This window comes from Podarcis bocagei (assembly GCF_964188305.1).
Source record: "Podarcis bocagei genome assembly, chromosome: 11".
In the NCBI taxonomy this organism is placed as follows: domain Eukaryota; kingdom Metazoa; phylum Chordata; class Lepidosauria; order Squamata; family Lacertidae; genus Podarcis; species Podarcis bocagei.
The window spans coordinates 41,249,454-41,263,301 of NC_138136.1; the positions used below are offsets into that span (position 1 = coordinate 41,249,454).

Sequence of the window (13,848 nt, forward strand, 5' to 3'; positions counted from 1 at the left end):
TATGCTAATGTTTTATTGTTAACGGATAATAATGAATACATTTTTAATATGGTGCCAATATTCAAGAGCAATTTTATTTGCCCAGGCAGGCACATTATATGACCCATGAGAGCTGCAAAATAACCGGACGGTACAACGGTGATGGGATAAAATCAAGCCAAACCTTTATTGACAGCAGCAGGCAGGGCAAGGGTTGGCATGGCATTGGATCAGTTCATCATTCCACAAGCCCCATGCTGATGGAATGGATCCGCTGATAGCCAGACCTCAAAGGTTACATTTACGCCATTTCCTTTACACTCGGCAACATATGATACAAACCTCTGACACGTTGCAGCTACCACACCCATTAGCTGGTGCCGTGTCTGTCTCATTAACTAGTCATTGAAACAGAGTCCGTTTCTAATAATAACAAGGAAAAATAGGACACCAGAGGCCATTAATCTCTCTTGGAATGAGTCTTAAGAGCAGTAGAAAGGATGAACCATTAAACCAGTACTAAGTGTAACTTGGGGCGTGCATCAAAATACTTTATATAATGTAAACATTTGGTTAATGTCACATAAGAATAGGCTGCGGGATCAGGCTAATGGCCTGTCTAGTACAGTGGTACCTCGGGTTAAGAACTTAATTCGTTCTGGAGGTCCATTCTTAACCTGAAACTGTTCTTAACCTGAAGCACCACTTTAGCTAATGGGGCCTCCTGCTGTCGCCGCGCCGCCGGAGCACGATTTCTGTTCTCATCCTGAAGCAAAGTTCTTAACCCGAGGTACTATTTCTGGGTTAACGGAGTCTGTAACCTGAAGCATCTGTAACCTGAAGCATCTGTAACCTGAAGATTCTGTAACCTGAAGATTCTGTAACCCGAGGTACCACTGTACAGCATCCTGTTCTCATGGTGCCTATTGGAAACCAGGAAGCAGAACATGAGAACAAGCACTATCCCCTCCTGTGATTTCCAGCAATGGACATTCAGAAGCATTGCAGCCTCCCATCTGTGGTGGCAGAGCAAAACCACCATGGCCAGTAGCCATTGACAGCTCACTTCCTCTCCCACAGTTAAGACATGGGAAGCATCAGTTGCAGCCTGATCATAATCACGCCTGCTTAGAAGTGGATTCTGCCGAGTTCAGTGGCAGGTGATTCTTGCATTGCAGGGGGTTGTACTAGCTGATCCTCGGGGTCCCTTCCAACTCTACGATTCTATGGTTCTAGGTGCTCTCTAATACGTGTGCATAGGATGAGCAGTTTTTACTGTTGCGTTTGGATGCAGAACAGAATGAAGATGACTTAGGATGGCCAGCTATACTTCACCAGAAAAGAGGGTGCTTGGGCTGTGTACACACCATACAATGAATGCACATCTCCCTCACCCCCCAAAAAGAATCCTGGGAACTGTAGTTTGCACTTCTCATATTTACAGTTCCCAGCATCCCAGGCCCTAAGGAAGTCAGATTATCCTCCACCAGGGCCAGGGTCTTCTCAGTGATGGCTCCGACCTGGTGGAATGTTCTGTCCCATGAGACCAGGGCCCTGCAGGATTTAACCTTCCTTCCACCTAGCTTTCAATTTGAAGTTAGCCTGATCTTTTATTCCCCTTCCTTCCCTCCCCCTCCCCTTTTTATGAAGATTACCCGCTCTGGGATCCCACAGCTAATTCTCCCCTGGTCTCCTCGCTGGCCCAAATAGAACTAATTTAGCCAGCTAGCCCTGGTGATCATCTAATGTTTATTGGATGGATTCCCCCCCCCCCAAATTGATTTTTGAATTCTGAATTTATTGTTATTCACATTTTATACTGTATTTTATGCTGTTTTTTGTTGCATCAATTAAGTGTTTTAAATTTGTTGTTAGCCCCCCTGAGCCCAGTTTTCTGAACTGGGAAGGGCAGAGTATAAATAAAAAATTATTATTATTATTCAAACTATAATTCCCAGTATTCATGAGCAGGTGGGTGAATGTGCTGTGGGACTGAATTTTTGCTATGGGACTGAATGCTGGAAGGATGTCTTTGAAAGGTTAATGTGCTGATCCAACCTGTATTTTTTGTGGTTCGTTGGTACACTCATACCAGGCAAACAGAGAGTCTCCTGTCTGTGGTGTAAGCATTTATTTATTATTTCTCACTGAGTGCATTTTGAATGCCCTCCCTTAATTGGCCTTATATCAGTTTTACTTGTCACCATTTGTGTTTGTTCCTTTATTTTCTTTTAATTGTTTATCGGGGAGGGAATTGGTATGAAATCAAAAGGTTAAGAATGAGAGATGATCAACCATGAAATTCTCCATCTCCTCAATGAGGGTAGAGAAACTGGGGCAATTAATAGGATATTCAAACCTACTTGCGCTCATTGGGAATAAATAAAATAGGCTGAACCTGTAAATAGGGAGGAATAATGCACCATTACTTCAAGGTATGGGAGCCTCAATAGTGAATGCTTGTCTATCCATAGTAGGCTGGTGTTAGGGCTGGAGTCAGATTCAGGTCAGCACGATGAGGCAAAGTCAGCTGTCAGTGAAGTTAACTCTTTATTCAAGAAAACAGCATGCAACTCAGCAATACTTCCCAGTAGATCTTGCCCCTATTGCCAGGACTGAAGGACCTTGCTTTCCACACCTCTCTAAGGCTCGTACTCTTCTGGATGTCTCCCAAGCAGTCTCAAACTGCCTCTGTGCATCTCTGGTCTCTGTTCCGCACTTCTCATTATCCTATGCGTTCCTTGAGACCAAGAAGGGGGGGGGCGGGACTTGTCACAACAGGAAAAGGAGAGTCCTTGGATTCTACAGCAGCCTCTTAACCCACCTCCTCTGCTTCAGCCTCGGAGTCTGATCTGCTCCTTGTCACCAGCTCTCCCAGCTCACTAAACCTTCAGAATCCAGCGTCTCCTCCCAATCTTCTCCCTCTGACCTCTCCTCAGTGTCCCACCACTGATCCCTTGGCTCTGAGCCTTCCTCCTCTGGGGTTTCCCTGGGGTGTTCCTTGGCTGGTGTCTCCCACCACTCCTCTTCCTCCAGCCAGTCCCTGACAGCTGACTGCTGTTGCAATTGCATTTTCTTATTAAGAAAGATTTGAAAAAGTTCAGGTGGGCAGCATTAAAAAAAAAAAGAACGGAAATGCAGTGGGACGATGACAAGATTCTCTAGATGCTCTATAAAAATGGGCTAGCAAGGGTGGTAATTCAGGAGAAAAGGGCTAAGATGAGAACCACTTACGCCTGAAGGTAGTGCGATACAATAGGGAATATCCTTGCTGAGACTATATCCGAACAACAGCCTCCGTACAGCTGGCTGAATGACTGACTTCCAGACCACAAGGGCAGGAAGCATTCTTGGGGGATGAAAAGAGAGGTACAGTCTTGCAGCACTGTGCGCCGTAGTCCCAGGGTAGGCACTTCTCTGCACTTTGTCACATCTGCTGGCCTTGCTAATTCCCTGCTGTGCTCTTTAGCAACTGGAAATCAGTGCTAAGATCATCACAGCCCCTCTGGGACTGGTAGTGATGAAGCCACAAACATCCTCCATCTGGAAGCACCCTGGCAGATTAAAGAGTTTATAGCAAACAACAAGCCAAGCACAGGTCTACAGTGGGCTGTTGCAACATCCACAACTAGTTTGCATGAACCCGAAGAACGATCTGCAAGTCGAGGGCAACATTCAACATTGCTACTGAGTTTACAGCTTCTCATACCTCCTTGGAAGCACTGGCTTCAGAAGGATGTTGACAAAATATAAAGCAGCCTCCACCACTGTGGGCAGGAGGATTGAGACAGAGTTGCTGCTATTGTTGCTTATTAAATTTTATACCACTCTTCACCCAAAGATCTCAGGGTGCTTCACAGCATAAAAGTACAAGATCAACACACAAAATACATAATAAAACAAGAACAAGACCAAAACAAGCAATCAAAAGTGCATGTGGAAAAAATGGATCTGTTCCAGCCCACATGCACCCTGGTGTGTTCACAGGATGGTATGATGGATGCAGCTTCTTTTGTTCAAGAGGTGAGGCAGAAGCTGCTTTTATTCTGATGAGGCAGACGCTTAATTTTGGAGATGAACTAAAACAGGCATTTCCTGGAGGTGTTTGGACCTTTTGAAGCTGCTGTCCGGGAGATTTTTTTTGGAACTCCCAGAGCTGCTGTTAGACCCAGGGTGGGAAAAATGACAGACACGATACAAGTATCTCTATTTAGTGGGGTTAGGGTTGCCACCTTTGTTCTGGCAAAATACAGGACAGGACAAGGCAAGATGGGGCAGTTGGGGGCCGGTTTTTGTTTTCATCTGGTGCTGAAGTGACTTCAAAGCAATCCATTATAATCTATTGCAGCCTAACAGGACGGCCCCTCTGGAATTTCACACACACACACACACACACGTAAATCTTCCTGTGCTTGGCTACTCAGAGCTTAAATATATGACCTTTCATACACCCTTTCAAACACATGCATTGGGAAAAGACCCTAATTTGGCAAAGAGAGAGAGAATGTTGTAACATTTCACATTGAAACACAGGGCAATCCTGTGTTATACAGGACAGGCGGCAACACTCAGTGGGATGGGGGATTTAAACTGAGGAAATGGTGTTGGGAGAAAGGGTTAAATGCCTCATGGTCCCAGAGCTGCTCCTGTACCTTCCCGTCGGAGCAGTACCTATTTATCTACTTGTACTTTGATGTGCTTTTGAACTGCTAGGTTGGCAGGAGCTGGGACAGAGCAATGGGAGCTCACCCCATCAGTGGCGTAGCGTGGGGGGTGCAGGGGGGGCCGGCCGCACCGGGCGCAACATCTGGGGGTTAGGGTTAGGGGGGCGCAAATCCACGGGTTAGGGGGCGCAAATTACTTGCCTTGCCCCGGGTGCTGACAACCCACGCTACGCCACTGCACCCCATCATGGGGATTTGAACCAACGACCTTTTGATCAGCAAGCCCTAGGCTCTGTGGTTGAACCCACAGCGCCACCTGCATCCCAGCTTCTGCTTTAGGCCCTGTCTAAACTATACCTTTAAAGCAGAATCATACATGGCTTTCCCCAAAGTTTCCTGAGAGTTGTTAGGAGCCCCCCGAGTGCTGAAGCAATCAAGGCCTCCTTTCTTGGGAACTCTGGGAATTGTCACGCTCTGAGGAGAATAAGCATCACCTAACAACTCTCAGCGCTCTTAATGAACTACCATTCCCAGCACTCTTTGGGGGAAGCTGTGGCTGTCTGAAGGTGTAGGATGTGCAGGGTGCAATGGGAACAAGTATGCTAGCTCCAACCTTCACTGTGAGATGGAGGGCAACTGTCTGAAGCAGGGAAGACTGTATTTGCTTAAGCAGGACTGCTGGGATGGGACTGTCGTATGCTAACAGCTTCTGCCTCCCTTGCTGCGTTATTCACACACAGCCCACCACCACGTAAGATCAGGGGTTGGGGAAGTAGTTCCTAAGCCATGAGGGCTGCAGTGGCAGAGGAGGACAAATCTAACCCTGACTTCTGACTTCAGAGCAATCTGATCTCTGAGGAAAGCTGAAAGCAGACATGTCAGAACTTCCAATTATGGAAAATATGGCTAATCCAACTAATGAAACACCAAGCCTTCAGCATTAGCAAAGACATCACCACATTTTCCATTTAGAATTGTTTTATTTAATACTCACAACTGCCCTTTCTAATAAAGAAGATTAAAATTCAGATGAATGTTAAACATTTATTTCGCTTACAGAGTTGTATAATGTTATTAAGTATTGAGATCCCAGAGAGACACTGACGGTCAGAGTAGATAATACTTAATAGACAATTCTGAGACAAATAGTTTAACCTGTATGGGCAAGTAGTTTAACCTGGAATAACCTGGTAGGCTCCTATGTTGGAATGTTTTGTTTCCTTTCTTTATGCATTGGCATGGGACTTATCTCTTGATATTGATTTGGCCTTGACAATTCAACACCATATGGGGCACTTCTTAGTGGGCAAGAATGGTCAACTCGAAGTTTTTGCATGAAAACAAGTTTGGGGGATCTTTTGCAGTGAATCCCGGAGCACTTCAGCCATGGTCCAATTCCAGTGGTGCTGTTAGATAATTTTAGACTCTGAACCTAATGGTCTTAAGTGGGTTATAGGGCTCCATAACTGTTATTTCACTTATTGCAAAACTCTCCTTCTCATCTGCTGAGCGAGGACCTAGACTTTTGTCTCCAAACCCTGACCTTACAGTACCACCATCTATTTATTTCCCCGCCCCCTCTCTTTCATGCATGCCAATTCATGCACACATTGGGGGGGGGGGGAGAGAAATGATGTGCTAAGAGACAATGCAAAAAAGGGAGCAAACAGACACATGCCAAGCCAATCTCTCAGTAACTTTCATGTCAGGGAGCACAGCAGCAGGTGGAGCCAGAGCCAATGGCAGGCAGAATAATAGAATCACGGAATTGTAGAATTGGAAGGGACCATGAGAATCATCTAGTCCAACCCTCTGCAGTGCAGGAACTTTTTGCCCTATGTGGGGCTCAAACCCATGACCCTGAGATTAAGAGTCTCATGCGCTAGCAACTGAGATATTCCAGCTTGAGAGCCAGCTGGTTTTGTCCCTGTCCTCTTCCCTGCTTAGTTGTACAACACAGAGACTGCGGAGGAGGAAGCTGATAGGCAGTGCCACTTCCTGGAGTAGCTGTAAGAAGCCAGGTGGGTGAGGTTGGTGGGGCCGTGCCCCATTTCCCCTAAGGTACCACCAGCCTCCACCAGGGTGGCAGGAGTGCAGCTTATGTGCGTGGTGCTTTCCCCTTTGCCTCTGTCTGGCACTGTCTGTGCATCCTGATCAGACTTGTACAGGGATCTGTGTTACTGGAAGGAGGTTACACACAGGAGCTTGGCTGCATAGTGTGATGAAATGAGAATGTTGCTTCTGGTGTATGATCTGTCATGGCTGTTCTTCCCCATTCATTGCTTCATGCTGCAGTGATCATAGAGTTGGAAGGGATCCCAGGGGTCATCTAGTCCAACCCCGTGCAAGGCAGGAATCACAGCTAAAGAAACCTGTTTAAAAACCTCCAATGAAGGGGAGTCCGCTGCCTTCCAAGGCAGTCCATTCCGAGTGGGGCAGCACTTACCACCAAGTGCCAGGCACGTGTGAACTCATCCTTGCGTGTTTGTATATATTGATATTTTTTACACTCTCCGGCCGGTGGCTGCGTGCTGCGTTTCTTTATTACGCATACTGTTATTTGGGGCAGAATCTCCCTCTCTTGTACTGCGCCAAGAACCCAGACGCTTTTAGGCAATCCCAGCGTTTCAGTCAAAAAAAAAAAAAAAGGGAGGGAAAAAAGGAAGGAAAAAAATAGTGTCGCATCCACGGCGTACAAGACATTCTACAGCAAGATGAGTCATAGCCTTTACCAACAGCTTGGAGAGAGAATGCAGGCTCTGAATGGAACTGGCCAAAGGCTGCGTTCGGCTGAAATGGTGCTTTTCCATTTCATTTTCATTTTGTTTTTCCATTCCGTGTTTCCTTTCAATGTACTTTGCAGAGGTATTTAACCAACCAACCAACCTGCAGCTCAAACGAGAAAGGAAACTGAATCGCAAACGTTTCTTTGATGGAGGCATTTATTATTTCACTACAGTATTCCTGCATGCTCCTCCAATCTGCAACCCCGCTTGACCCGTCATGTATTGGAAATGCAGCTGGGTGGGGAGCGGGGGAGAGAGAGAGAGAGAGAGAGAGAAGGAAACTTGGAGTAGCGTGACTCGCCTGGCAATCGCCCCGTCGCCACACCCCCTTCTACCTTCCCGGAGCCCCGGTCTCAGCAGCCGGTGGGGGGCGGGAAGGAGGAGAGCGCCCGGTCTACCTCCCACCAATCGGCAGCAGCAGCTGCTTTGTTCCTAACAAAGGCACCTTCGCCCCCAAGATCCCCTTAGTCCCCAATAGCTTGCTGCCTGGTTCTCGCTCTCAGATGACCACAGGGCCGCGGGCTCCTTGGAGAGGCGCGCAGCTGCTGCGCGCAGCAGCCCGGCGCGCCGGCGTAGAGGAAATAGGCAGCGCCAAAAGAGCGCGTTCGCGGCGCCTCTTATCGCGGACACTCCTCGGCAAGGAGCCTTTTATGACCGGGCGAGCCGTTTATGGGATTGTTGTCCTTGTGTGTGACGCTCGTCGTACAGGATTTCCTCCCCAAATAGCTGAGTGGGGAGCCTGATCCGTCACGACGGCTGCTTGGGCGATGCAAAGCCCGGGTGGACCTGGTGAGCGTCCCCGCCCCGCTCCCGCCCCTTAGCGAGGGGGGGGGGAGAGAAACAAAAGAGGGAGGTTGAACGTCATGTCATTCCAAAAGAAGAAGAAAAAAGCAAACCTTGCAAAATAGGCTGGTGGAATATTTGGCGTCTTGCTTGCTTTTAAGCAGCAGGACGCTTGGAAGGTAGGCATGCCGGGTTTTGTGTATTTTTAAATATTTTTTAAAAAGGCACAGCTCTATTTTCTGCCACCCACCTTTTGCTATAACGGAGCGGCGCCCCTCTCGGAGCCGTCGGTGAAAAGCGCCAGAGGAGCCGCGGTGGCAGGATGGAGAACCCACCTAGAGGGGCCCCTTGACGCGAGCACATCCTCTGTCGGGCAGCCGCGCTCGCTGCAGCCTGGAGCTAATTCTGCTGCACAATTCTCGTGGCACAGACTCGCCTGCAAGTGTCCTGAGCCCTTCCGTAAGAAAAGGAGACAAAGGGGGTCGAAGGGGACGCAGGAGGAGGAGACCAGCAACATCCTGCTGCCTGCTGCATCGTTTGGTCCGGAAGGTCTAAGGCTGGCTTTGCCTGAACTTCACGCTCTACCTATCCAAGGATGTGGCCAGACGTTCAGGAGTAAGAATAACCGGTGTTGAGAAGCCGATTGCTGGCGGGGGGGAAACTGGAAAAAAAGAAGAGGAGAAACTCCAGGGAAGGGATTCTTTGATTACTTAGGACTTGAAACTCTCCGCCTAATTCTGCCAAGACGTGGAGGTGCACACATAGTTTTAAATGCAAAGTAGAATATTTAGTTAGAAAACAAGGCTCTGCAGCAAAGGAATCGATTACTTCCATCACGACCGTCGGTGTGTTTACTCAGAAGTAAGCCTCAGTGGTTTTAATGGGACTTATTACCTCCTAAGTGTGTGTGGTATTGCAGCATTAGTTATTTTTTCTTCCAGGTAGAAGACAGCTTTATTATGGGGTTAAATGGCAACTTGGAGTGGGGTCATGACAACAGCTTCAGTGCATAATGGTATTTCATTGTAGTCTTATCTTATGGAGCAGGAAAATAGCATAACACACTTCCTTAAGGCTCCCTCCTATCAGGCAGAGAGTGGAGAGCCTACATTTCCAGATGAAAAGTTTGCTCTGCATTGGATCAGCTTCCATTCTTTGTCTGGTCTTTCTTGCAAAGAGAGGAAACACAATTAAAGCAACCACTGATGAATATGTGTTTGAGAAGGAAGAAAAAGCAATACTTGTTTCTAAAGGACAGCATGGCAAAACCATGTGAAGTTTTGCATTTCCTCTTAAAAACTGATCTAGCACAGATGGCAAGAAACTCTCTTTTGACTAACCTTTTCCTACTGTCTAAAATGCTGCTGCACAAGAAGATGCTTTAATTTATACCTGGGATTTATCAAGGGGAACCGTTGCCTTCATTTAGGATAAGTTGTTAAACATATATGATTCCTTTTGTGATTTTTAAAAAACGAAATACTAGTGAGTTGCATTAATGGATGGACACATAGCTAGAAAACCTTCTGGAAATTCTGCCCTTGAATCCTGGAGATTCTCACTTATGTGGAATACAATACTTTTTTGCAATAGCCCATGACACTAATTGATGCTGCAGTTGTTGCGGAATGTATCTATGAATTCCGTAACAGATAAAGCTTTTGGACAAGGAAAAGACTGAGGCCGATAGAACCATGAACATGATGCATGTAAACAATTTTCCATTCAGGAGGCATTCGTGGATATGGTGAGTAAACTGCTGCACACTTCAATGTGGAGTTATCCCAATACTTGTTTGCTGTATGCTGTGACAATCGATTCCTTAGCACCAAGGGATGGCGATGCAAGTGAGGAACTGTAATCGAGAGGTGCATTAAAAATAAATAAATCCCACACTGGGGACGTCATGCAAGTTTTACAACACAAGAGAAACCCAGCAGGGAGAATGTGTACATTTTATGATGTCATTCTTGTTTTTCCTTTAATCCAGCACCATGAAAACACATTCCCTCCCCTTTCTGTCGCCTTGTTGAATTTGATGACTTTAACAGAAAATAGAACTTCTGTTTTTGTTTTAACTCTTTCAAGTCAATTCTTAGGTTCAGTGTTTTTCCAGACAAGTCTTTTCCTGCTCCAGTGAAGGGGTATTTGGTGAAAAGGGCTGTTTTTCCTCCCTTTTCCTTTCTGCTTTTCCTCCTCTCCTCCCTCTGCCCCACCCCCTTTTTGCTAGGGTATGCACCAGAATACGAATGATGCTTTCTCTAAGAAATGCATGCCAAGGGACTATTTTCCCCTCCCTTCTTTTGTGTGCAACGTCAAAGAAACATCAGGGATTAGTTGCATATTTTTATTATTTTTTGCTCCCTTATACAATCCGGGCAGTGTGACTTAATATAACCCTTTCTATTTTGTTATATAATAAGATGGGTTTGCTTACACGGTTGTTAAACAGTATGCTCTAGAAAGTGGACAAATCTGCTTATTCTAGAGCATACTGTTTAACAATGCCTGATAATGCATAGGTATGGGAAGATTGATAAAAGAATGACTAGGATTTTATTTATTTTTTAGTGGTGGGAGGAGGCTTGCTTTCAAAAAGGTCCTAGTACCTATGCATTGTCAGGCATGGCAAGATTCCATGTTATTTATTTAAAAGTGGTGCAGAGAGGGAGCCTCTTGGATTGCTGTAACACATCCATTATGAAGATTATAATGGAGTAACAGGAAGAGGGGTTTTTCCAAGCGACCCAATTAATGTGGTGCTTGGTTAAAAGCTTTATTAATTGATGCTTCTTGTCTTGAATACTGCTCTCCTCAGCACCGAAGCAATACATTTAAAGGCATTGGGTGGCAGCATCAGCATCGCTGAAACATCATACGTAACTGTAGAAATCCAAAATTTCCTTTTCTTCTCCAGTGAACATTTCCACCCTCATCCTTATGTCAGTTTTCCTTACATATACCATTTTTTTAAATCTGTCACATATAAAAGAGAGCATATGTGATCAGTAAATGAGTCATTAAAATATCAATATTTTAAAAGTTATTCCCATCCCCCTGCATTTGAGTTTCATTTTTCTTCTGCCAGCCTTCTAACTTTCCATCTGTGATAATAAAAGTTCTTTGTGTGTGAAACTGAAGCAGGTGGGAAATTTGATGCAGGGCCTCTTCACCATCAGCTCAGTTTGGGATCATCCTGGGTCAGTGTTGCAATTGTTGCTGTCTTACCACATATTTATTTACACGTCATGGAAAAGACCACTCACACCTGACATTGATCCAGTCAAAGGCTGGACAAAGCCCCTGAAACTTTCTGACGGATGTGCTTTGGCCTGGTCAGACTACAAATAAGCAGCATACCTAAAGGGAAATTGGTAAACCATGGTTTGCCTTACCATGAAACATGGAGCTTCAGGCAACGGATTCCAGAGATAGTGCAATTCCCCTCTCTCCATTTTCCATTTATGTGTGCCATTAAAAAGAAGGAAAAGCTCTAGTTCAGAACAGGTAGGGGTAGCATGTTAGCATCCCCATTCATGTGCAAAGACTGTATAAAGCAAGCATTGGGTAAAGAAAGAAAGAAAGAAAGAAAGAAAGAAAGAAAGAAAAGAAGCTACACTCAAACCTTTGCAGGGGAAGGAAAGTCTTTGTGAATTAGCCTTTAGGGATGGGGAGCTCTTATGATGGTAGTTGAACTACAGCTCCCATCAGCCCCAGCCAGCATGGTCAGTGGTCAGGGATGAAGGGAATTGAAGTCCATCAACAGCTGGAGGGTCACAGGTTCCATGTCTTTAGCTGAATGATCCCAAATCCACCTTCAGGCACTGAATGGAAAACAGCTATGTGGCATTAGCTTGGAAGCATGATACCTCTGAAGAAGGGCAAAAGAAGAGCCCTGGAACAAAGGCATGTCAAGTCTATCATCCTATGGAAAAGCCCCCAGGCAGGACATGAGCACAATAGCCCTCTCTCAATGTTGTTTTTCAAGTGATTGGTTTCCATAGGCATTCAGCCTCTGATCCTGGATTCAGGCCTGGGTTTGGGATTGGATTGGCATTGATGGGTTACCTTTATTGGAAGAGAGATAAGGAATGTGACCCTGTTTGTGCTTTTCATATTTGTGGCTTGGGAGTAGAGAGTGGGACACTTTGTTAAAGTGGTTTTGCTTGTATCTGCGGGTCAGTTTCACGTCACAATATTTGCTGAGAGTACCTTGGCAGCTTGGCTATTAGATGGTGAGATGCCACAAGGCTCCATCCTGTCCCCAGTGCTGTTTAACATGTATAGGAAACTTGTGGGGAGATTTGGGGCACAATGGCATCAACAGGCAGGTAACAGAGAAATTGTCACTGCCCGGTTTACGGGTGGTCAAAGTCCTGGCGGAGGACGTCGGGACTGGGGGCAAGATGGTGGGGTAGGAGCAGGAACAGGAGTCCAGAAGCCAGGAGTCCAGAAGCCAACGGTCCAAGGGTCAGAGAGCCGGGAGTAAAGAAGCCAAGGGTCTGAGGGTCAGGAAGCAAGGAGCCAAGAAACCAAGGGTCCGGGGATCAGGAAGCAAGGAGCCAAGAAGCCCAAGGCAGGGAGCGTGTTGCTGTGGCAAAGGGCCAAAGGGAAATGCTGACCTTATATCCCTTCCTGGCTCTTGCCACCAGGTGCTGTGAGTTACCAACCGGCCTCACCTGTGCGGCCGTGCCTTTCCTCTTCAGAACAAACTTAGGAAAGCCCCAGTCCTGCGAAGCCCTACCGGTCACAGGGCCTGGCTCCTGCACACACTCCTGGCAGAAATAGGGTGAGGTGGTCATGGACCAGTGGCTGGATGCAGTGTTGGGCTGAATGATGGCCAGTAAGTTGAAACTGAATCCTGACCTGCAGAAGGCAGGTGTGGTTCCTGGTTCAGCAAATTATGCTTCAGGGCTGGTTCTTGATATGGTTAGACATGGCTCAGCCTGGCTCATTGGCCGCTCTGCCTTTTTGTAACATTGGCTAGGGTGGCTTTCAAATATCTCTTTTCTGTCTGCTCTCCACATATGTGTATCAATGATATAGGATGCTCAGACTCGCTTTTAGCAGTATCCAAGTGTCATAGCTCAGCAGCAGAGAATATGCTTTTCCTGCAAAAGGTCCCAGGTTCCATCTCCCAACATTTCCAGCTAGGACTAGGATGGGTTCCCCCCTGAAACTCTGGAGAGCTGCTGCCGGTCAACCATGGGCAGTGCTGACCTCGATGAATTAATGATCTGACTTGGTTTAAAGAAGTATCCTATGTTTCCAAGATAGTTCTTAGAATATGAGACCTAATGAGGAATGGACTCTATGGGTGGAAGGACAGAATTACTTTAGTAGCAATTGGTACAAAGAAATGAACTGGTTGACATGGGGCAGCTGTGATGCCTTGGGGGCACTGCCCATCTTGAGACTCCTGGTCTTATAACCCGGTCAGTTGCCATTTCTGAGTGATCTGGCAATAAGAGGAGCAGAAACCTCTTTGCTCCCTTTACCTCTCCCTCTGGAAGGTTGTGCAGATTGAGTCCAAGAGAAAGAGGCAACTTTTGTGGTTGGGGTTGGGTTGCACTCGGGGGGCCCAACTCCATCAAAACCTGGAACTGGCACTGATGGTTTGGGATGACAATGTAAGG

The 13,848-nt window shown here is 46.4% G+C and overlaps 1 protein-coding gene across 5 annotated transcripts in view; it reads left to right on the forward strand.

Annotated features, from left to right (window-relative positions):
• PDE4D (phosphodiesterase 4D) overlaps positions 1–13,848 on the forward strand; it is a 654,687-nt gene that overhangs the window by 336,198 nt on the left and 304,641 nt on the right. The window contains exon 1 of one of the 5 annotated variants that reach the window (XM_081212805.1): positions 8,539–9,959. The exons of the other annotated variants lie outside the window; for them this stretch is intronic. Coding sequence (XP_081068931.1) covers positions 9,907–9,959 — 53 coding nt within the window. The 5' untranslated portion in view covers positions 8,539–9,906. Of the gene's footprint in view, positions 1–8,538; positions 9,960–13,848 lie in introns of those variants that run through there. 5 annotated transcript variants of the gene reach the window in all.